This window comes from Mobula birostris, chromosome 2, assembly GCF_030028105.1.
Source record: "Mobula birostris isolate sMobBir1 chromosome 2, sMobBir1.hap1, whole genome shotgun sequence".
Taxonomy (NCBI): Eukaryota; Metazoa; Chordata; class Chondrichthyes; order Myliobatiformes; family Myliobatidae; genus Mobula; species Mobula birostris.
The window spans coordinates 171401884-171427110 of NC_092371.1; the positions used below are offsets into that span (position 1 = coordinate 171401884).

The following is a 25227-nucleotide window of genomic DNA, read 5'->3' on the forward strand; positions in this document are numbered from 1 at the left end:
CGAGGTCAAATTTATTGTTATCAGCACAGAGAACACAGGGAATACAACAGTATAGCCCAGTACAGGCCCTTCAGTCCACAATGTTTAGCCGACCCTTTACCCTACTCTAAGATCAATCTAACCCTTCCTCCCACATAGCTCTCCATTTTCCTTTCATCCATGTGCCTACTTAGGAGTCTCTTTAATGTCCCTAATGTATCTGCCTCTACCACAGAGCCTCAGATAAGCTGCATGACAAGAAAAGCAAACTAAATATAGATTATACTAACTCTTACAAGAAAAATCACAATGAGAACTGGAAAAAAGACATGAAGTTTGTTTTAGTGATCAAAATGGTCATGGTGTTGTTACATTGTGATGATTAGAGTTGTGATGGTTGGTTCAAGAACTGAGTGGATGAAAGGAACTAACTGTTCTTTTCCTGTTGGTGTGGGATTCAAGTTCCTGTGCCTCCTGCCTGAAGGTTGCTGTGACAAGATGGCATGTCCAGGATGGCTGGGATGTTTGATGATGCAGTTTGCCTTCCTGAAGCAGCGCCTCCTGTAGATACTACCGATGGAGGGGAGGGACGTGCCTGTGATGTATTGAGCAGAGTTCACTCCTTCCTGCAGCTTCTTATCTTCCTGTGCATTTGAATTGCCAAAAGCAGACTGTGATGGAACTGGTCAGGACTAGTTCAACAGTACATCTATAGAACATGGAAAACAGAACTACTTCATCCAGAGGGTGGTGACAGTGGAACAAGATGCGGGTTTGATTTCAGCGTTTAGAAGAAGTTTGTATTAGTACATGGATTGGAGGAGTATGGAGGGCTATGGTTCGGGTGCGGATCGATGGGACTAGGCAGAATCTGCATGGACTTGCTGGGCCGAAAGGTTTGTTTCTGTACTATAGTGTTCTATTACTCTATGCCTAATGTCGCTGCAATATTGGAAGTTTAAAATTATTGGAATGCATTATGATCAGAGATTAAGGGAGCTAGGGCTATACTCTTTGGAGAGAAGGAGGATGAGAGGAGACATGATAGAGGTGTACAAGATATTAAGAGGAATAGATAGAGTGGACAGCCAGCGCCTCTTCCCCAGGGCACCACTGCTCAGTACAAGAGAAGGTAAGGGGTGGGAAGTTCAAGGGGGATAATAGAGGCAAGTTTTTTACTCAGAGAGTGATTGGTGCGTGGAATGCACGGTCTGAGTCAGTAGTGGAGGCAGATACACTAATGAAATTTAAGAAATTGATAGACAGGTATATGGAGGAATTTAAGGTGGGGGGTTATATGGGAGGCAGGGTTTAAGGGTCGGCGCAACATTGTGGGCCGAAGGGCCTGTACTGTTCTACGTTCTATGTGTTGATGAAGGGTCCTGATGAAAGGTCTTGGCTTGAAAAGTTGATTATACTCTTTTCCATAGATGCTGCCTGGCCTTCTGAGTTCAACCAGTGTTTTGTGTGTGTTGCCTGGAATGCGTTTTCTGTGTTTCAGGGAATGTAATGCAAAATGACTATAGCCACTTGCCCGGTTTATTTTGACAAAGCTTTCTTGACTGGCCAGTACATTCAGATAAAATATTTTACTGTTGAGTGAAAGCAGAAGTGCATTCCACTGACTACTTCCTACTAATTTATATCTTCAATCCTCTTTCAGTTTCTTCTTTTCTCCAGTTTGGTTTTGCTCAAACCCCAAGTGCTGATGCTTTTATTTGGATTCATGGCTGATAGGATTTCACAAGCACATGTAACAAATTAAAATATTTCACGAACTTGAAGGATTTAATTTTAACTTTTCCTCAATTTCCTCTTGGTAATTTTAAAGGGCTTCTTGGAAGAAATATGTAAATAGTTGAGTATATTTTAGGAAATGAGTCCAGAGCTTTTGAAATGTTGCATATTAGACTGTAGGGATGACAGCTAGGGCAGGTTTGACGTTTGAATTGGAGTACAACAAGCCAGAATTGCCACAGGCACAGTAAATGAACCGGGGCTCAAATGGTTTTGTTTCAATGTTGCTGTTCTTGCAGAACGCAACACTGGACCATTGATGTCTATAATATATAACACAGTGAGGAGCCCATACTTCGTACTCTGCCTCTGAAATCTACTCCAAAGTCAATGGAATGAATCTCATTGGCAGAGTAAAATACACAGATGCTACCATTTAGTGTTATCAACTGGGGAATAATTCTGAGGCAACAGCTTTCTAGAGTGTACTTACAAGGAGCACAGCCACAAGAAAGCAGCATTCATCATCAGTGACCCCCACCAACCAGGCAATGCTCTCCTCTCACTGCTGCCATTGAGATGGAGGTACAGGAGCCTTTGGTCCCAAACCACCAGGCTCAGGAACAGTTGTTACCCTTCAACCATCAGGCTCTTGAAACAGAGTGGATAACTTCACTCACCTGAACCCTGAACTTATTCCACAACTTATGGACTCATTTTCAAGGACGCTACAATTCATGCTGTCAATATTATTTTTTTAAATTTGCACTGTTTATCTTCTTTTGCACATTGGTTGTTGTCAGTCCTCATTTGTGTGTTGTTTTATATTGATTCTATTGTATTTCTTTGCTTTACTGTGAATGACTGCAAGAAAATGAATCTGAACAGAGTATATGGTGACATATACGTACCTTGATAATAAATTTACTTTGAACTTTGAGTTTGTTTCAGTATGGTTTTGCTCAAACAGTTCATTTTTGGCTCACATTCTATGTGTATGTCATGTCATAGCAGGTGACATTGTAAAAGTTCTTTTTAAAGTACAAAGTTTGTATTTTGTTGTGGTAAATGTAAATCAATAATTTATTGATTTAAAGATTAGGTTTATCTGTCACTTGTACATTGATACATACAGGAAAGTGAGTCATTTTGCGTCAAATCAGCTCGGTGAGGACTATGCTGGGGGCAGCCTGCAAGGGTTGCCCCGCTTTCAGTGCCAACATAACATTCCCACAACTTACCTCTATGCCCATGGAAATTGAAAGGAGACCTGAACATCTGGGGGAAACCTACGAGGTCACATGGATAATGGATAAATTCCTTACAGACAGCAGCATGAATTGAACCGTCAATTGGGGATCGCTTGCATAGAAATGCGATTGTGCTAACCTCTTTGGTACCTTGCCACAGCTGATTATTGATTCTCCATAATACATACAGCATATAGAAAGCATAGAAGCATGCAGTCCTAATGCAGGCACGTGGGGTCAGTGTCGGTTGGCATGTAAGTGTCCACTTCTGTGTAATGCAGCTCACAGTTCATGTCCGGTTCAATGGCCAGAAGAAAATAGAACACTGCGGAGATGAAATTGTGGAGCGTGGTGTGGTCAGTTGCTGAAGAATCCATTGCTGAAAGTATATGAACCATATCAGATTGATTGTGAGAAAGTGACAAGTGTGTATGCAGCCAGCTGATCATGTGGTGAATCAATGTTCAAAGTTTAAAGTAAATTTATTATCAAAGTATGTATCTGCCACTAAATACTACCCTGAGATTCATTTTCTTGCAGGCATTCACAGTAGAACAAAGAAATACAATAGAATCAATGGAAAACACAAACAAGGACTGACAAGCTACCAAGGTGCAAAAGAAGACAAATTGTGTAAATATAAAAATAAACAAAGAATAATAATAAATAAATAATACTGAGAACATGAGTTGTAGGGTCCAGGGATTGTGTCTGGTGATCAGCTTAGTGCTGCAGTGAGTGGAGTTATCCACAACGGTCCAGGAGCATAATGGTTGTAGAGTAATAACTGTTCCCAGACCTGGTGGGGTGCAGCCTAAGAATTCTGTATCTCCTTCCTGATGATAGATGAATCAAATGGGCTTCCTACATGGAAAGCCCGTTTTCTTTTTGCACAGGCATTTGAGTGCACACATTTACCGCCTCAGTGGGGCCAGTTAACGTGACTCAGTAAAAACATTTCATCCCACTGCTCTGTTATTGTTCCTGTAATAGTCATGGCATACGTGAAATGCAACGAGCTCAAAAATTTGTGTGGCTCTTTATTCAAGAACAAAATTTAAGTGTTGAGGCCTCAATGAACAGCTTTTGCAGACCAAGGCAGTTAGTTGCATGTCAAAAACTTTAAAGAAATGGGGCATTTCCTCGCTCCTGTTTACATCAATGGTGCTGAGGTTGAATTGGTTGAAAGTTTCAAGTACCTTGGGTGAACGTCACTCCTAGCCTGTCCTAATCCAGCCATGGAGGTGTCATGGAAAGAAAGGGCACCAGTGCCTCTACTAAAGAAATCTGGCATGTCCCCTTTGACCCTCACCAACTTTTTACTGATGCATCATAGACAGCATCCTATCCAGATCCATTTTAGCTAAGTAGGAATAAACCTAAGGGAATAATCTATCGATGTTTCAGGCCGAGGCTCTTGCTTTGTCTGATTTTCCACCTTGGGATTTTGTCCACAAATAGAGAATAGAACAGTAGAGCATAAGCACAGGTCCTTCAGCCCATGATGTTGTGCTGAGTTTTTAATCTGCTCTAAAATCAATCTAACACTTTCCTTCCAAGGCCCTCCATTTTTCTATAATCCATGTGCCTACCTCAGGGTCTCTTAAATGCCCCTAATGTATCTGCCTCTACCACTCCCCCTGTAGTGCACATACCCACCACTCTCAGTGTAAAAAACCCACGTCTGACATTCCCTCTATACTTCCTTCCAAAATAACGCTCTCTTGCATTTACCCTCGCCACCCTGGGGAAAAGCTGTCTACTCTAGGGTGAATCCGAATCAGGCTAATTATCATTGACATATGCTGTGAAATTTGTCATTCTGTGTCCAGTGAAAGACATACGAATTACTCCAAGTTACAAGACGAAAGTAGATCCCACAAAAGGAGAATAATGAGGCAGTGAGGGTGAGAGGGGAAAGAATTAAAAGGGACCTAGGAGGCAACATCTTCATGCAGATGGTGGTGTGTCCATTTGGACTGAGCTGCCTGAGGAAGTGGTTGAAATGGGTAAACTAACAACAGTTAACAGATAAACACAAGAGATTCTGCAGGTGCTGGAAAACTAGAGTAAGGCACACAAAATGCTGGAGGAACCCAGCAGGCCAGGCAGCATCTATGGAGGGAAGGAAACAATTAACATTTCAGTGCTGATGAAGGGTCTTGGCTCCAAATGTCAATTGTTTTTTCTCTCCATAGATTCTGCCTGATCTGAATCTCCTTGAATATTTAAAAAGACATTTGGACATGTATATGGATAGTTCTTGAGGGATATAGGCTGTTGTTTTTCTGTTGTTTCCAATAATGACAGCAGACCTTTGTGGGAGAGATTTTAAAGTGGAAATGCCATTCCACTGGGTCAGTTCCACTCTCTTGACCTTGGAAGACCTGGTCCAGTGATACTAATGGTCTTCACATTTGGAGTGGATGAGCATGATTTTGTCTGTGCCTTGTCATGCCCTTCACTCTCCATGCAGTGTTCCTGGCCATTGGATCTCACTTTTGATCTCGTTCATCTAGTCTGTTGGAACTGACTTTACATATTAGGGTAGGCATCTCCTTATCCTTACAGAGTATGAGGCCCACCTGCTACTCTCACCTGGTTTAGCCACCTGTCGAAGCGGTGCATCACGCTGTCGCTGCTATCACATGCAAACAGCTACTTAGAGCAACGGGAGAGAGCTGAATGTCCGGTGGTGCCCAAAGCTGAGTGAGTTGCTTGTTGGGGATATGAGCGTAATATCAGCATTTTGATCACTATGCAGGAGTCAGGGCAAAGGACCTGTTTCAATGTGGCATTAATCTATGCTTCCATGATCCATTTCCCTTTACCAAATTTTCCATGGGTACGCACTTGTTTCATTTACCTGAACACAAGAGATTCTGCAGGTGCTAGAAATCTAGAGCACCACACACAAAATGCTGGAGGAACTCAGCAGGTCAGGCAGGTTAGGTAGTCTCCATGGAAAGTAATAAACAGTCGACATTTCAGGCCAATATCCTTATCAGGAACCTGATGAACAGTAATTATGCCTCAGCCATCAGACTTTTAAACCAGAGGGAATAACTTCACTCACTCCAACATTGAACTGTTCCCACAACTAATGGACTCACTTTCAAGGACTTTTCATCTCACGTCCTTGATATTTATTGCTTATTTATTATTATTATTATATTATTTTACTTTTTTCTTTGTACTTAATGTGAGTGCCTGCAAGGAAATGAATCTCAGGGTTGTATATAGTAACATATATGTACTTTGATAATAAATTTACTTTGAACTTTGAACTTTGATTGTTTCCCTTGAAAGCTATTTTCTCGCTATGAGGATTCCCCTGGTGTGATTCATTAACTTGCTTTTGACAGGGTTTTGAAACATTATGTGCCTTAGGAATGCAAACAAAACAGTCTGAGTTTAAAGTTGGAGGAATGGGGAGAGAGTTCGGAATAGAGAAATCCAGTGGGGGCAGGGCGGCATTGTGCAAACGTTTTAAAGGGAGCAGGTACAGGTAGATTTTAAAAAGTCAGTGCTAGGAAAAGGGTGTTAAAGTAAAACCTGATAAATCTTTGGTTGGATATTAACAAAGAATTTGTGTCTTACACCAGGGAGCACGCTTTAGGAAGAATACCTGTTTCTTGGACTGAGTGCAAGAGTATGAGGGGGGAGGAGGGGGCAGGTTGCACGGGGGATCTATTGGTGGGCTTGGCCAAGATGGCCATTTATGGGTCCAGTCAACGGGAAATCAAGGGCTCTCTCTGAGCCAACTGCCTGCTCCTCTAAGTATGCTTGTGACTGAGTGTCCTTCGAGAGAGAGAGAGCATGTGGTCACTATGGGTACAATGGGGGATTTATGGGAATAGTGGGCCCCTCAGGGACTTGAGTATTTTATAGCTAGTAGTAACCATATTTTAATTTGAGATTGTTAATGGTCTTGTAAATCCCTGGTGCTGTATTTTGTGCTTGAATAAACTTTCGTAGTTTTGTAAAACAAAGGAGATTTGCTAAAATATTACCAGCAATGACACATTGGAGAGACCTCAGCTGTTCTCCTTAGAACAGAGAGGGTTAAAGGAAAAATTAATGGAGGGAGTCAAAATCCTGAGTGGCTTGATTCAGTAAGGGGAAACTCTTTCCAGTGGCAGAAGATCAGGTAACGAGGCTACGGATTTATGATAATTAACAAATAGAGAGAAAGGTATAATTTTTTTTACTATGGTCTGGAACGCACTGCAATAATAATGCTTGGAAGGGCACACTTGAGAGGAGAAACGTGCCAGGCCGTGAGGTCAGAGGGAGTGTGTGAGATTAATTGGGTATCTCTATCAAAGAGACAACAGATCTGAAAAGCAAAATGGCTTTTTTCAGTATTGTATCGCACTCCCTGGTCTGATAAAGGGAGTGAACTTCATACAGCTTAAACAATTTACTTTAACATTTTAATAAAGTTTACTAATGAAGCACAGACTGTAGGTGTATTGTCCGTGAAGCAGAGCTTCACATATGTTTTATTTCTCTGGTTTTGGAGAATGTAATTCTGAACATTATACATTTTCAGTGGGTGGTAAATATTTATTCCAGTGGAAAAAAATACTTCAATTGGAATCAAAGAAAAATACTTGTCCTACATGTTAAATTTGTTTTTTTTGATTGGAGGGACTGTGCTGCTGGCAAGACCACCACTTACTGCCCATCGATAACTTACACTTGATAAAATGGCGGTGTCTGAGAAAATTGCTGGTGTGCCTTGTAAACCATGGCAACCCTTCGATTTCATGCTGTAGTTGGGGAGGCAACTGAGGATTTAGACATTGAAGGACTGGTGGTATGTTTCCAAGTCAGCTTAAGACCATAAGGCCGTAAGATACAGGAGCAGAGTTCGGCCATTCAACCCATGAATTCTGCTCTGTTATCATATCATGGCTGATTTATTATCTCTCTCAAGCTGCCTTCTCCCTATAACCTTTAATGTCCTTACTAATCAAGAACCTGTTGAACTCTGCTTTAAATGTATCCAATGACATGGCTACCAGAGCCGCTTGTGGCAAAGAATTCCACAAATTCACCACCCTCTGGCGAAATAAATTTCTCCTCATCTTTGTTCTAAAGTGACATCCTTGTATTCTGAAGCTGTGCCTCTGGTCCTAGGCTACCCCACCATAGGAAACATTCTCTCCATGTCCACTCTATTGAGGTCTTTCAATACTTGATAGGTTTCTATATGACCCACCTCATTCTTCTGAACTCCAGCAAGTACAGGCCAAAGCCATCAAAAGCTCCTCACACTTTAACCCTTCAACCACCTGGATCCTGAACCAGTGTGAGTCATTTCACTCAGCTCAACACTGAACTGAGTCCACAACCCACTTTTAAGGAATCTATTGTACAACTCATGTTCTCAGCATTAATTAATTAATTAACTATTTATTTATTTATTTATCTATCTATCTATCTATTTATTTATTTATTTTCTATTATTTTTGTATTTGCTCATTGGTTGTTTTTAGTCTTCGTCTGTGGGTAGGTTTTCATTCTGATTCTATTTTATTTCTATGTTCTGCTGTGAATGCCTGCAAGAAAATGAACCTCAGGGTAGTATACGGGGACGTATATGTGCTTTAATAACAAAGTTACTTTGAACTTTGAACTTTTCTTGTCCTGTAATACTAAATTAGTGTAAATGGATGTTTGGTGGTTGGCATGGCTTGGTGTGACAGTTTCCATGCTGTATCTCTTCATGACTTTATGACAGGTGATCTCCTCCAACTATCATCTGTTATCATATCCACACGCACTGCTGAGTGACTTCTGCCTTTCAATGACTTCGTAGGGAAGCAGAATTGAGGGTTGGAAGTAATCCAACAAGGGAAGTGACATTGTGAAGGAGACAACAGTCAGGAATTAAAGAATGATGAAGCAGTATTAGAGCGCAAAACGAGTAAATAACAGTCTCAACTCTATCAGTGGATCTCTTCTCAGTGTTCGGACACCCACCTCCTGTGGGAAAGGTCAAGAATTCCAAACTTTTGAGGCAAAAATCCTATCGACTTAATCTAAATTATTTGCAAATTCACAAGCAAGAGTTAAACTTGGTCTGTGTGAGAGACATAGGCAGGAAGCTTTACAAGGAATAACAAATATACATACTTAACTACACCAGAATAATTTGTGTAAGAATTCATAAATCCCATTAACAACTGAGCGGGTTTAAGGATGGAAATGATTTTTGGCTTCATTTTTTTCAACTATTTATTTTACAGTTGGGTTGACTAAAAGAATGCACAAAGTATGTTTACTGAATAAGTTGAGTACTGAATGTCCAGTTTCCACAAGGTCCTTAACTAACTTAAGACCAGTTCATTATCAGTGGCAAGAATTGCCACACATTGCAGATAACCTGCAGCTGGCTTTGCTGGAGGATTTTATCTTTACCTTCTCCTCAACTGCTCACTGCCTCTCCTCCTTCCCCTTCTCCCATGCTCCAGTCTCGTTTCCTGTCAGTTTCCTTCTTCTTCAGTCCTTTACTTCTTCCACCTATCACCTTCCAGCTTCTTACTTCATTTCTACCCCACCACTCACCACCTGGCTTCACCTATCACTGCCAGCATGTACCTCTCCCCCTGAACCTGCCTTCTTAGTCTGCCATCTGCCATTTTCGCTCTTTCTTTCCAGTCCTGATGAAGGGACTCGGCCTGACATGTCCACTATTTTTTCCCCTCCATAGATGCTTCCTGACCTGCTGAGTTCCTCCATGTTGCTCTTGATTTTCCAGCATCTGCAGAATCTCTTATTTCTGTCACTTTTACCTTTTATCCTCTGTCCTTTCACCAAAGAAATTCTGTTGGTGCAACAGGTTTACAGAGCTTCACGAAATTCACAGTGTGCTCTTCATTTAATGCAAATTAATTTAATTGAAAAATAGTTAATTGGAAGCCGTTATCGTAGTCATGTAATATTTACTACAGATGCTAGCATCATAATGACCAGAGGCCATTTAGACCTACTTATATATGCTAAGTGTGCATTCTGATTCCTAAACTTATAAACTTAAGTCGCTCCTGGCTGAAAGGGTGAAATCTCCTGGCCTTCCTTGTAAGTAGAATGGAAATCTTAGCAGTAAACTCCAGAGATACTCTTATATATTCTTATATATTTAACTTTTTAAAATTTTCTAAGTAGGTTAGGTATCAGTTTTATTATCACTGATATATGTTGTGAAATTTGTTGTTTTGTGGCAGCAGTACAATGCAAGACGGAAACAAATTACAGAAATACATAAGTAAACAGAGCAAAAGACGAATAGGAAGGTAGTATTCACGGGTTCATTGATCCCGTGATCCCGGGGAGGAAGCTGTTCCGAAAACATTGAGTATGTGTCTTCTAGCAAAGCTGTGCCTAGCCACACAGTCATGAATGTAAGAGAGTAGAGCAGTGGGCTAAGTACACATTCTTGAGCTGAGCCTGTGTTGATTGTCATCGAGGAGGAGATGTTATTTCCCATCCACACTGACTGTGATCTCCTGCTGGGGAAGTCAAGGATCCAGTTGCACAAAAGGAGGTACAAGGCCCAGGTTTTGAAGCGTGTTGGATGTTGATCAGTACTGAGGGGATGATGGTGTTGAATGCCAAGCTGTAATCAGTAAACAGCAGCCTGCTGGATATATTGTGGAATTCATCTACAAACGTTTGTACCTTTGGAACTGGAGCTCTTTAGTTCAAGTTGAAGTTCAAATTGAAGTTCAAGTTTAATTACCATCCCAGCATTCTAGTGTCTACAGTTAAATGAAACAGCATTCCTCTGGAGCCAACGGCAAAACACAGTACAAGTAGTCACACACAGCACATAGAGTTATGGTAGCATCTACAGTCACAAAATAATATCAGCACAAGTCCCTGAGTGGTATGCCTTAGCTGAATGGTTAGCTTTCAGCCTGAGCAGGCAATGGCAAGCTATGTTGAAAGTTCAAAATTCAAAGTATGTATTTATCACTATATACCAGACTGAGATGTATCTTCTTGCTGGCATTTGCAGTAGATACAAAGAAACACAATAGAATCAATGAAAAGCTACACACAAACAAAGGCAGACAAACAACCAATGTGTGTAAGAAGACAAACTTCTTTCATTGAGGTAACTTTGACCCCTGACCCACAGTGCAGGCTTCTACGGTTGTCTGCAGCTTCTCTGTCACACAGCATGTTTCATATTTTGGATCTCTGGTTCAAATTAACAAAATTACTGCAACTGTAGTAACTCCAGAACCCTCAAGTGACCTGGAAAGAAATCTACATTTTTTATGTGGATGCATTGGGAGGAGGTAGGGATGGGGGTTCTGAAAGAAGATCAAAATATTAAATTCTCCACTTGCATTGATTCCCATGATGCCCTGTGTTATTAAGAATGTGTTCCTTTATTGAAGCCCGGTCAAGTTCAAAGTTCATTGTTCAAAGTAAATTATTATCAAAGTACGTATATGTCACTATATACCACACTGAGATTCATTTTCTTGCAGGCATTTACATTCGATACAAAGAAACACGGTAGAATCAATCAAAAACTACACAAACGCAGAGGGAGAAATAAGCTATATGCAAAAGACGACAAACTGTGCAAACACAAAAATAAAAATAAAATAATAATAATAAATAAATATGTAATAAATAGTTTTGAGAACATGAGTTGTAGAGTCCTTGAAAGTGAGTCCATAGGTTCACTGTTGGGGTGAGTGAAGTTATCCATGCTGGTTCAAGAGCCTGATGGTTGAAGGGTAATGACTGTTCTTGGCTCATGCACCTCCTTCCCAATGGCAACAGTGAGAAGAGAGCAAGGCCTGGATGGTGGAGTAACACACACGGAATGCTGGAGGAACTCAGCATGTCAGGCAGTATCTATGGAGAGGAATCCAAGACCTTTTGTTAGTACAACCCCATCATACCCTACTAACCTGTTTTGAAAGGATGTGTGGGGAAGCTGAAGGACCTACGAGAAACCCATGTGGTCACAGGGACAATGGACAGACTCCTCACGTACAGCACCCGGTGTGAGGATCGAACATGGCTGTCTGGAGTTGTGAGGCAACTTTACCCACTGCACCACTGTTCTGCTCCGGTCATGGGACACCCTGCCTAACATTACTTAGACACCGTGAACCATGGTTCAAGAAGGCAGCTTGTCTCATCAACGACAAATAGCAATGCTAACTATGCCTACATCCCATATAAGATTCAATAATTCACAATTCAAAATTGTTTAAAATAATTTCCAGTACACAAGTGTAAAGGAGAATGAAATACCATAATCCTTACTCCAGATGCAATGCAGCACAATAAACACTGTAAGATATAGAACACAATAATAATTTTAAAAACACAATAAATATAAATATATGAGAGAACTTATATACCTGTGCCTAGTTTTATGGACATACAATCAATCTATACCTGTACATAGATTAATTGTATATCCATAAATCTAGGCATAGGAATGTCTGTACATAAGGTGACTCATGGGAAATGATGAAGTAGTGGCAGTTGGGGGTATGGAGGGCTGGGTTAGTGGGTGGAGGTGTTGATCAGCCTTTCTGCTTGAGGAAAGTAACTGTTTTTGAGTCTGGTGGTCCAGGTGTGGATGTTACATAGCCTCCTTCCCGATGGAAGTGGGACAAAGAGAACAAAGGTAGATTGTGCTGTTGACCTATAGACAACAAACGGTAACACTGAAATAGACAGTGTAAGAATAAGCAATAATTTTCAAACTTGTGCTAATTCATACAGTGAAAACTCTTAAATAAATGATATGTAATTTATTAGCTAGTTAATTTTGGGGTTGATTACCAGTACTAATCCATTGCTTCAATTTTTAATGGCAGCTCAGCGATTAAGTTACAACATAAAATTTGATAGATCAGAAAGACAAAGAATTGGGTAATTAACTTAAATAAGCCATGAAATGTTTCCAAAGGCAATTCCAGTTAGTCATAGTTATAGAAGCCAAAAGTTAGCAGGATGAAGAGTTACACATACAAAATGCTGGGGGAGGTCAGTAAACTGTGTGTTACTCTGGATTTCTAGCATCTGCCCAATCTTTTGTGTTTAAGATAGCAGAATATAATGTTGAGTCAGTAAGATCTATAATGTAGTCAAACCTGAAGTCTAGGGCATTACTTGTGGCAAATGATCCCTTTATGAGAGTTCAATACATTAAATACATGTGGTTATTGTTAAACTGGAAGTCCTTTTCAAAAAATTTCACCAGGAAAGTTTATTTGCCTCCTCATAAAACTCTGTTTGAGATAAAGCTAGAGGCTTGTTTAAAGATTGGCAGTATATCAAGAAAATAAAAAAAGTTCCTATTTAATTGCCCCCAAAGAATATTGTACAGGATAGTTATTTTAAACTATACAATGGGAAAATGGACGCAGACAAAATAATCGGAATTTTTAACGGATGTGCTGATTATTTGTCTGCATTCAATCCTAAATCTGTCAGTGGTGAAACTTTAGAATATATAGGTTAATCCATGTGTACCAAACCTGTTTATGTAACAGGAAACAAATACACATGAATATAATAAATGTTTATTCACAGTGGCTAAGCAACTGCCGGGTCAGTTTACAGTTTATTGAAGAAAGGGTAACTGACAAGGATATTTTTACCCTTCTCGTGCAGATCAGTCTCCTTCAGGCCACCCCTATTATGAACCATCAACTGTGTGTTCACGGCACTCTAATTGTGATATTTACACGTCACTGCCCACAAACCAAAGGCCAGCCATTCACAGAATTTAAAATGATAGTCCTTGCTTATTGGCAAGACACAAAGAACAATGACTTTGAAATTATGCTTCAGTAAACAAATCTCTTTATCTGGCTTCTCTCCCCCTATTTCAATAGCAATACACACAAAATGCTGGAGGAACTCAATGGGTCAAGAAAGGAATAAAGAGTTGACATTTCAGGCTGTGACCCTTTAGCAGTACTCAAAAGGCCTCCCTTTAAATTCCAATTCCCATTCCATTTCCATTCTGACATGTCAGTCTTTGGCCTCCTCTACTGCCATGATGAAGCCACTCTTAGGTTGGAGGAGCAACCCCTCATATTCATCAAGTTCTCCATCCTTTGGTCATTTTTCCACTTCCCTCTTCCTTCTTCTTCCATTCCCAACACTGGATCCCCATTACCACTTCTCTTCTCCTCACTTGCCTACCAGCTTTCAATGGTGCCCCTCCTCCTTTTACTTCTCCCATGGTCCATTCTCTTCTCCTGTCAGATTCCTTCTTCTTCAACCTATAACCTGTTCTACCTATCACCTCCCAGCTTCTTACTTCATGCCCCTTCCCCCATCCATCTGGCTTCACCTATCACCTAACTAACACACAAAATGCTGGAAGTTTGAGTCCTGCTGAAGGTTCTCAGCCTAAAATGTTGACTGTACTCTTTTCCATAGATGCTGCCTGGCCTGCTAAATTCCTCCAGCATTTTGTGTGTGTTACTTGAGTTTCCAGCATCTGTAGATTTTCACTTGTTTACGTTCACCTATCACTTTCTAGCTTACACTCCTTCCCCCCAACTTGTTATTCTGGCTTCTTCCCTGTCATGGTTCCGACCATTAATTCCCCATTTTCTCCTAATTCCCTTTGACTGCAGCACACTTGATTCTCATCAAGACCTGCAGCATAAATATCCCAGCTTTGCATCCACTCATTGCCAGATTGTTGATTCAGCCTGTGGTTTGTTCACGTTCTTGGCAACTTAGAAGTTTGGTCTCCACGCTGTTTGCCTGTGTTAACCCTGTCTCTTGGCCGCTTGGAATTGAGAATTCTAGGTTTGGTTCTGCGCTGTGGTTTGCCGGTGTTAACTCTGACTCTTCGTGTTAATAGGAGCATTGCATGCCGCCTATCTTCCCGTTCATCCTCCCGCCTGCTGTTGTCCTCAAGCCACGCTCGCACCCTGGTCTGCATTCCTGCTCTGCCTCTTTCCGCCGCCCGCCTACACTCTCCATTGGCTCAGTGGTTAAACGCCGTGTTCCCACCGTAGCAACCTGGGTTTGATCCCCGGTCAAGCCTCGCTCACTCCTCGGTGTTCCTCTGCCTAATCCTCGCTCCCCTGCCTTCCCTGTAACCGTTAATAAGCACACTTTAGATTACTCTACCTCTATGTCTGTGTCCTGCGTTTGGGTTCACTTGTTCCTTGCAACATTCCCCTTCCTTTCCAGTCCTGAGGAAGACTTTCAGCCTGAAATATTGACTCTTTATTCCTGATCCTCTGATTTCCTCCAGCATTATGTGTGCGTTGCTCTGGATTTCCAGCACCTCCAGAATCTCTTGTGTTTCCCTCGTTCTGATATTTTTATACAGGCTTCCTTAACATGATTTGCTTTCTGCCTGGTTGTCTGGATTGGTTTATCCTTTACTTTATGGAAGATCTGAGCTCTTCTCTCTTCCTATCTAGGGCTAAGTTGTACACATTATAACACATGTGGCCATCTCATATTGATGTTGCCAACTGTCCAGTGATGCTTCTTGATCTTGAAAAGGACTGCCAGGATACTTAAGAAGCATATAATGTTGCAGCTAGTGCAATTGCTTTTCAGGACCAGTGATTACCGATTGAGGTTCAATTCCCACTGCCACCTGTAAGGAGTTTGTACCTTCTCCCTTTAACCACATGGATTTCCTCCAGGTGCTCCGGTTTCCTCCCACAGTCCAAAGACGCGGACATTCTATGTTGCCCAGCACAACCATTGCTGAATAGATTTCACACAAGCAACATATTTCACTGTATGTTTCGAGGGTTTGATGTACAATACTGAGCAAGAGTCTCTTCAATTACCAAATAACACTTAATACTATTGAGCTGATACAAAACTAAGTGCTCCTATTTCTGTTTCCCAACCACCTTCCAATTTTAACCAATACACAGTACTGTGCTAAAGTCGTAGGCAATATTCATCTAAGCTAATATTTATCTTTATGTTTAACATTCTATAATCTACCTCAATGGACAAAACCAAATCTTGACAGGATAGCCCAAACTCTATGATATGCCCATCCAGTGATGGACATTTTTGTACATTCTCTCCATAACCTTGTGTGTTTCCTCTGAGTGCTCTGGATTCTTCCCACATTCCAAAGACATACCAGTTAAGATTCACAAACCGAACAAAAAATCTGTGAATGCTGGGAATCCAAGCAACACACACAAAATGCTGGATAAGCTATGGGCATCTATGTTGGGCAACACTTATGGGCTGCCCCCAGCACATATTTGAACTGTGTTGGGCATTGACACAAATGGTTCATTTCGCTTTATGTTTCGATGTATGTGTGACTAATAAAGTGAATCTAAACCTTTATCATTGCGAACAACAGGAATTCTGCAGATGCTGGAAATTCAAGCAACACACATCGAAGTTGCTGGTGAACGCAGCAGGCCAGGCAGCGTCTCTAGGAAGAGGTACAGTCGACGTTTCAGGCCGAGACCCTTTGTTAGTCCTGACGAAGGGTCTCGGCCTGAAACGTCGACTGTACCTCTTCCTAGAGACGCTGCCTGGCCTGCTGCGTTCACCAGCAACTTTGATGTGTGTTGCTTTATCATTGCATATGCAGTATGGTCTCCTCCAAAAGAAACTTACACCTTTACAAGGTATTAAAGGAGAGGGGGAAAATTAGCAAGAGTTTAAAATAATTCTGGCTAGGGTTGCCTCTGAATGTTTCAAAAGTAAATCTCTAAATTTAAATTTTGAGCTTCCTCCTTCACTCAGAGGATGTTGCGAGTGTGGAACGAGCTGGCAGTGGTGCAAACGGGGTCCACTGAAACTTTTAAGAGAAGTTGGATAGGTATATAGATGAGAGGGCTATGGAGTGATATGATCCAGGTGCGGGTCAATGGGACTAGGCAGAGTAACATTTTGGCATGGACTAGATGGACCAAATGGCATGTTTATGTGCTATGACTATGACCTTACGACAAAAGGCTGAAGGGCCTTCCTCTATTCTGTTGAACTCTATGATCCTAAGATCATAATTAATCTGATTTGTTGCAGTAGCAGAAAGAAGTTCTAAGATATTTATCTCTCCAAGCTGCTCACATGTAAAAGTCAACCAGGTTGATACTTTATGCAGAGTGTCTTTGAAGGAGAAATCTTTTGTAGTGGATTTTGATTTGAGAATGGGTGGTTCTGGGTTGCACATCTGCTTAGAACTCTTTAATTGCTGCTTCCATTTGGATCTATTGAAACTAAACTTGGGTTGCCCACTCAACTACTAATCCACTAACCTGATTATTTGTGAAAGAGCGCCCCAGTGCATAAACTTTAACAGCTGTGCATCTCTGCTTGCATTGTCCAACACACCGAATCCTACAGTACAGAAACAGGCCATTTGGCCCAGCTTGTCCATCATAACCAAGATGTCCATTCAAGCTAGTCCATTTGCTATCATTTGGCCCAGAGCCTTCTAAACATTTCCTATCCATGTACCTGTCCAACTGTCTTTTAAAAATTGTTATTGTATTACCCTCAACAACTGCCTGTGGTAGCTCATTCTACATACAAACCACCCTCTGTGTAAACAAAGTTGCCATTCAAACTCGTATTAAATTTTTCCCTCTCACTTTAAAACTGTGTCACCCAGTGTTTGATTTCCTCAGCCATGGGAAGAAGACTGTGCACGTTAATGCTATCTGTGCCCCTCATGATTTTATCTAGCTCTAGGTCTCCTTCACTCCAAAGAATAAAGACTCAACCTGCTCAACCTACAATAACAAACGCAAAATGTTGGAGGAGCATTTACTTAATCCCTTATTCACTCTTCCTTCAGTTAGTCCTGACGAAGGGTCTCGACCTGAAACGTCGACTGTACCTCTTCCTAGAGATGCTGCCTGGCCTGCTGCATTCACCAGCAACTTTGATGTGTGTTGCTTGAATTTCCAGCATCTGCAGAATTCCTGTTGTTTGTTGTTGGAGCTCAGCAGGTCAGGCAGCAACTATGGAAATGAATAAACAATCGTCTTCTGGGAGGAGACCCATCATCATGAGTTGCAATAAAGGGTCTTAGCCTGAAACGTCACCTGACCTGCTGAGTCTTCCAGAATTTTGTATCTATTACTCTGGATTTCCAGCATCTGCAGAATCTCTTGTGTTTATGGCCTGCTCAGCATACTTGACTTTGACCAGGGAACCTCCGGTTTCCAAGTAAATAGACAATAGACAATAGACAATAGATGCAAGAGTAGGCCATTCAGCCCTTTGAGCCAGCACCACCATTCACTGTGATCATGGCTGATCATCCACAATCAGTACCCTTTTCCTGCCTTCTCCCCATATCCCTTCACTCCGATTATATTATATAATATTATATTATTACATCCATATCCTCATAAAGGCTCTGAGTTACATAGCGCAGAAACAGGCCCTTCGCCCAACTGGTTCATGCTGATCAGGGAATCCACTTACCTTCTAAACCTTTCCAATTCATGAATCTGTCCAACTGTCTTTTAAAAGTTGTTATTGTATCTACCTCCACCACTTGCTCTAGCAGCTCAATCCACCCACAAACAACCCTTTGTGTAAAAAAGTGTTGCCCTTCAAGTTCTGATTCGGATTCATTTATCTATCACACCATACAGAGAAGCACTCTGTGAAATGCATCTTATTCGTATTAACAACCGACACAACCTAAGGATATGTTGGCGGCAGTCCACAAGTGTTGTCACTCACTCTGGTGCCAATGTAGCATGCTCACAATATTCAGCACCTATAAACTATTTCAGGTTCATTCCCTTCATCTGCACTGGGAGTGCAGCAGAGATAACAGAGGGTGAGCAGTGAGCAAGAGTCTCACTAAATTCCCATTGAAGTGAAGATTTAAATGTCCTCAGGGTAGGCATATCTTGAAGAGACTTCACTGCAGAGCAGCAAATCATAAAGACAAAAAATTCTGCAGATGATGGAAATCTTGAGCAATACACATAATTTGCTGGAGGAACTCAGCAGGTCAGTCAGCATCTATGGAGGGGAATAAATAGTTGGCATTTCAGGCCTAGACCCTTCATCAGGACACTGCTCACTTTGTCTTCAGCCCAAGTGGTCAATGCCAACCAAAATGCCCTATCCAAAGTTCAATGTTCAAAATAAATTCACAGTTAGTCTCATTCGCCAGCATTTGGCCCAGACCTTCTAAACATTTCTGATTTGTATACCTGTCCAACTGTCTTTTAAAAGTTGTTATTTTATCTGTCACAATCACTTCCTTTGGCAGCTTATTCCACATATATGCCACCTCTTTGTAAAAAGGTTGCCCTTAAAGCTCCTATTAAATCTTGCCCCTCTCATTTTAAATCTACGTCCTCTAGTTCTTGATTCCCCAGCCTCGGGAAAATTACTGAGAGTGTTTACTCTGTCTATACTTCTCACGATTTCATATAGCTGATAACATCAGAGGCAAAGCCTTCCCCACCATTGAGTACATTTACATAAAGCACTGCCACAAGAAAGCAGTACCCATTATCAAAAAGCCCTAACATCCAGGCCATGCTCTCTTTTTGTACTCTCGTTGGACAGGAGGTACAGAAACTTTAGGTTCCGCACCACTAGGTTCTGGAGCAAATATTATCCTACAGCCATCAGGCTCCTGAACCACCATGGGTAACGTCACTCATCATCACTATGAACTGATTATATAACCTACTGACTCACTTCCCAGGACTCATTGCAACTCATTATTTTTATTTTCACAATTTATCTTCTTTGTCTGTTTATGGATAGTTTTTCATAAAGTTCTATAGTATTTTTCTTGTAAATGCCCGCAAGAAAATGAGCCTTAAACAACACAGTCAAAATGCTGGGATTTCCAGCACCTGCAGAAGCTCTTGTATAAATGAATCTCGAGTTAGTACATGGTAACATATAAGTTCTTTGAAAATATATTTACCTTGAACTTTACATTTTGAATAATACTTCCATTAAAATTACCTTCAGTCTTTATGCTTCAAGGAATAGAGTCAGAGCTCGCCCAACCGCTCCCTTTCACTCTGTCCCTCAAGCCTTGGCAACATGCAAGCAAGTCATTTAAAGTGGAGTCATGAAGCATATGAGAAGAAAGAAGTGATTTTGTTCTATTTTCAGTAGGCTGAAAAACACGCCATGGTGTCCTTGCTGAAAAGTTGCAAATTTATTCAGGTTGAGATTTCCTGTGCAAAATGTTCATAGATATAAGGCAAAATCATAAGATTCAATACTCTCCGTCAGAGGGAAAACCCAATTCTCAATTTTCCCACCATAGCCCTGTACTCAGCCTCATCTCCCTTGCTGATGCATCCAACTATGGCAGAGTCATCAGAAAACTTCTGAAGATGACAAGACTCTGTGCAGTAGTTGAAGACCGAGGTGTAAATGGTGAAGAGAAAGGGAGACAAGACAGTCCCCTGTGGAGCCCCAGTGCTGCTGATCACTCTGTCAGACACACAGTGTTGCAAGCACACATACTGTGGTCTGCCAGTCAGGTAATCAATAATCCATGACACCAGGAAAGCATCCACCTGCATCGCTGTCAGCTTCTCCCCCAGCAGAGCAGGGCGGATGGTGTTGAATGCACTGGAGAAGTCAAAAAACATGACCGTCTCAGTGCTCGCTGGCTTGTCCAGGTGGGCGTAGACACGGTTCAGCAGGTAGACGATAGCATCCTCAACCCCTAGTCGGGGCTGGTAGGTGAACTGGAGGGGATCTAAGTGTGGCCTGACCATAGACCGGAGCAGCTCCAGAACAAGTCTCTCCAGGGTCTTCATGATGTGGGAGGTCAATGCCACCGGTCTGTAGTCATTGAAGTCACTGGGGCGCGGCGTCTTCAGCACAGGGACGAGGCAGGACGTCTTCTACAACACAGGAACCCTCTGGAGACGCAGGCTCAGGCTGAAGACATGGTGAAGTACTCCAAATAGCTGGGAGGCACAGGCTTTGAGCACCCTGGTGCTGACACCATCCGAGCCTGCAGCCTTGCTTATGGTGGAGACGTTTCAGCTGTCTTCTCACCTGTTCAGCTGTTAAGCCCACCGTGGCGGTTTCATGTGCGGAAGGGGGTGTAGTCATGGGAGCAAGGTGGGGGGGGCTGTGAGGAGGGGTAGGAGGGGAGAGTGGAGTATGTGTTGGTTGGGGGCCGACAACAGGTGAATCATGTGGGGGATGGGCAGGGGCCACAATGTCAAATCTGTTAAAGAACCGGTTAAGTTCATTGGCCATAAGACATGGGAGCAGAATTAGGCCATTTAGTCCATTGAGTCTGCTCTGCCATTCCATTATGGCTGATTTATTATCCCTCCCAACCCCATTGTCCTGCCTTTTCCGCATAACGTTTGATGCCCTGACTAATCAAGAACCCATCAACCTCTGCTTTAAATATACCCTATGACTTGGCCTACACAGCCATCTGTAGCAATGAATTCCACAGATTCACCACCCTCTGGCTAAAGAAATTCCTCCTCTTCTTTGTTCTAAATGAATGTTGCTCTATTTTGATGCTGCACCTTCTAGTCTCAGACTCTTCCTCTGTAGGAAACATCCTCTTCAAATCCACACTATCTAGGACGTTCAATATATGATATTGAGATCCCTCCTCTTTCTTCTTAACTACAGTAAGTATGAGGTAGATCGTGGAGTATGTTAAAAGGTCGGCACAACTTCGTAGGCTGCGGTGGGGTGCTCTGTGCTATACTGTTCTGTATTAAAACCTGTGCCCCTGAAGATTGGTTCCTTTCTCCCCCTCAGCTTCAGTTTTTAATGAAGTCCTAATGAAGGGTCTCAGCCCGAAATGGCTACTGTTCATTCCTCTCCATAGATGCCTAACCTGCTGAATTCCTCCAGTATTCTCTGTGTGTTGTTCCAGGTTTCCAGCATCTGGAGAATCTCTTGTGTCTCACTTTAACGGACCAATTACTCGGGATGAATCTGCTCCACGGAGGGTAGGACAGCATTTATGTAGCACCCTGAACAATGATACCACGTTGGTGCAGAAAGATACCTCGATCTCACGTGGCTAAATCTAGTTGCAACTCGCTGTATCTATCAAAAAGAATAACGTGTAAAGTTCTGGACAACAGCTTGGGCTAGAAATTGTTACAATGCCAATCTGACCACGTTGGGGATAAGTATACATTCAGCAACTACTTTATATGGCACCTCCTGTACCTAATAATGTGGCCACTGAGGGTATGTTTGTGGTCTTCTGTTGCTGTAGCTCATCCACTTCAAGGTTCAATGTGTGTGCATTCAGAGATGCTCTCCTGCACGCCACTGTTGTAACACATGGTTATTTGAGTTACTGTCACCTTCCTGCCAGCTTGAACCAGTCTGGCCATTCTCACTTGCCCTCTCTCACTAAAAAGGCATTTTTGCCCACTGAGCTGCTGCTCACTGAATCTTATATTGTTTCTTGCACCATTTTCTGTACAAGCTCGAAGCTGTCGTGCATAAAAATCCCAGGCGATTAGCAGTTTCTGATATGCTCAAACCATCCTGTCTGGCACCAACAATCATTCTATGGTCAAAATCACTTAGAACACATTTCCTCCCTATTCTGATGTTTGGTCTGATCAACAGCTGAACCTCTTGACCATGTCTGCATGCTTTTAAGCATTGAGATGTTGCCATTTAGATTAGATTATGAGGACACTCAGTCCTCATTTATTGTCATTTAGAGATGCATGCATTAAAAAATGATACAATGTTCTTCCAGAAAGATATCACAGAAACACAGGACAAACCAAGACTAACTGACAAAACCACATAATTATAGCATATAGTTAAAACAGTATAAAGCAATACCGTAATTTGATAAAGAGCAGACCATGGGCACAGTAAAAAAAGTCTCAAGTCCCTATAGGCCCATCATCTCACGCAGATGGAAGTGCTGCAAACTTGCCTATGCATTGGAAGCACCCAACTGCAGCTGACTCTGAGTCTGTCCGAAAACTTTGAGCCTCCGACCACCCCTCTGACACTGAGCACCGAGCACCACCTCTGCCGAGCGCTTCGACCCTGTCCCAGCTGCCGAGCAACAAGCAAAGCCGAGGACTCGGGGCCTTCCCCTCCGGAGATTCTGGATCACACAGCAGCAGCGGCGGCAAACCAGGCATTTCAGAAGTTTCACCAGATGTTCCTCCGTGCTCTCACGTCTGCCTCCATCAAATCAGGATTGTGTACGGCACCCTACCTGACAAATAACAGATATCATTCACCAGAGTGGCCGCTGCGAGCTGTGTCGTGTCGCCATCTTCTCCTCCTTCCTTGATTGGCTGATTAGATATTTACATTAACAAGCAGGTGTACGGATGTACGTAATAAAGTGGCCACTGAGTGAACTTTCATGTTTTGCAGATGCCCTATCGCCAACTGTTTTTGAGGACCTCCTGTTCATGAATGGGAACAGAGCCTTGAGTGGCGTAATGTCATCATTTTGCCTTTTCCAAAAGCTCCCTTCTGGAAAGTGCTATGGAACTATTAAAATGAAAACTTTGCACCATCTTGAAAGTTTCTTTCCCTGGACAGTTAAATCTGATCAACCATTCTAGTTAGTCCTCCCATTACCGCCCTCCATCTATTACCTCAGTCACTGCACTGTAAATGCGTTAAGCCATTGTTTACATGTTGGTATTTATGTAGTTATGCACATTTTATTCCATATCCGTACTTCAACATTTAACTTTAGTTTGATATAAATCTTTTTCTTTATAATTGTTGAATGTTGTTGTTTCTGCTGCATATTGCACCAGCACACCACAGCAAATTCCTAGTATGGGGATTAAAGTTGATTCTCGATCCTGATCCTGACCTTTGATCATATGCGGGAGGGATGAGAATAAGCCTGGCCCGAAAAGTAAGTCTAGGCCATGCTCTCTCTCGCTACTACTATTAGGCAGGATGTACAAGAGCCTTTGGTCCCACACAATGTTCCCTCTAAGGTGTGCACATGTTTACTACTAGAGCACAAAGGAATTTAAACACCCTCTATCTCGTTGGTATGTTAAGTATATTTCACGATCATGCACAGTCACATTTCTTTTTCCAGTTTCTGGTGTGGATGGTGTTGACAACGTGGAGCTTACGATAACTTGCATGCAGATTTTAGAAATGATTCACTTGTACTGTTTTTACTGAAGAAATTATTGATTCACTAGGTCAAATTCCAAAGAAACAAAGGGCATAAGGTGCAAAAGAAATGCTATTTCATTTAAAGTGGAATGGCTTTATACAGTGGTCCCCATCCTCTGGGCCGCGAAGATGGTGCTAACTAGATTTACAACTTTCTGCGGCTTCTTTTGGTCTTGTGCCGTAGCCCCTCCATACCAGACAGTGATGCAGCCTGTCAGAATACTCTCCATGGTACAACTATAGAAGTTTTTGAGTGTATTTGTTGACATGCCAAATCCCTTCAAATTCCTAATAAAGTATATCCGCTGTCTTGCCTTCTTTATGACTACATTGATATGTTGGGACCAGGTTAGATCCTCAGATATCTTGACACCCAGGAACTTGAAGCTGCTCACTCTCTCCACTTCTGATCCCTCTGTGAGGATTGGTATGTGCTCCTTCATCTTACCCTTCCTGAACTACACAATCAGCTCTTTCATCTTACTGACATTGAGTGCCAGGTTGTTGCTGTGGCACCACTCCACTAGTTGGCATATCTCACTCCTGTACACCCTCTCGTCACCACCTGAAATTTGACCGACAATGGTTGTATCATCAGCAAATTTGTGGATGGTATTTGAACTATTCCTAGCCACACAGTCATGTGTATACAGAGAGTAGAGCAGTGGGCAAAGCACACACCACTGAGGTGCGCCAGTGTTGATCGTCAGCAAGGAGGATATGTTATCACCAATCCCCACAGACTGTGGTCTTCTGGTTAGGAAGTTGAGGAATCCAATTGCAGAGGAAGGTGCAGAGGCCCAGGTTCTGCAACTTCTCAATCAGGATTGTGGGAATGATGGTACTAAATGCTGAGCTATATTCGATGAACAGCATCCTGACGTAGTTGTTTGTGTTGTCTAGGTGACCTAAAGCCGCTTGGAGAGCCATTGAGATTGCGTCTCCTGTTGGCCTATTGTGGTGATAGGCAAGTTGCAGTGGGTCCAGGTCCTTGCTGAGGCAGGAGTCCAATCTCATCATGACCAACCTCTCAAAGCATTTCATCACTGTCGATGTGAGTGCTACTGGGCGATAGTCATTAAGGCAGTCCAGATTATTCTTCATAGGCACTGGTATAATTGTT

The 25227-nt window shown here is 42.1% G+C and overlaps 1 protein-coding gene across 2 annotated transcripts in view; it reads left to right on the forward strand.

Moving 5' to 3' along the window:
- The window catches only part of bmp5 (bone morphogenetic protein 5), a 148615-nt gene that overhangs the window by 56447 nt on the left and 66941 nt on the right, over positions 1-25227 (forward strand). The window contains exon 2 of one of the 2 annotated variants that reach the window (XM_072251092.1): positions 3507-3578. The exons of the other annotated variant lie outside the window; for it this stretch is intronic. Within the exon in view, the coding sequence (XP_072107193.1) occupies positions 3507-3578 (72 nt within the window). The remainder of the gene's footprint in view (positions 1-3506; positions 3579-25227) is intronic. 2 annotated transcript variants of the gene reach the window in all.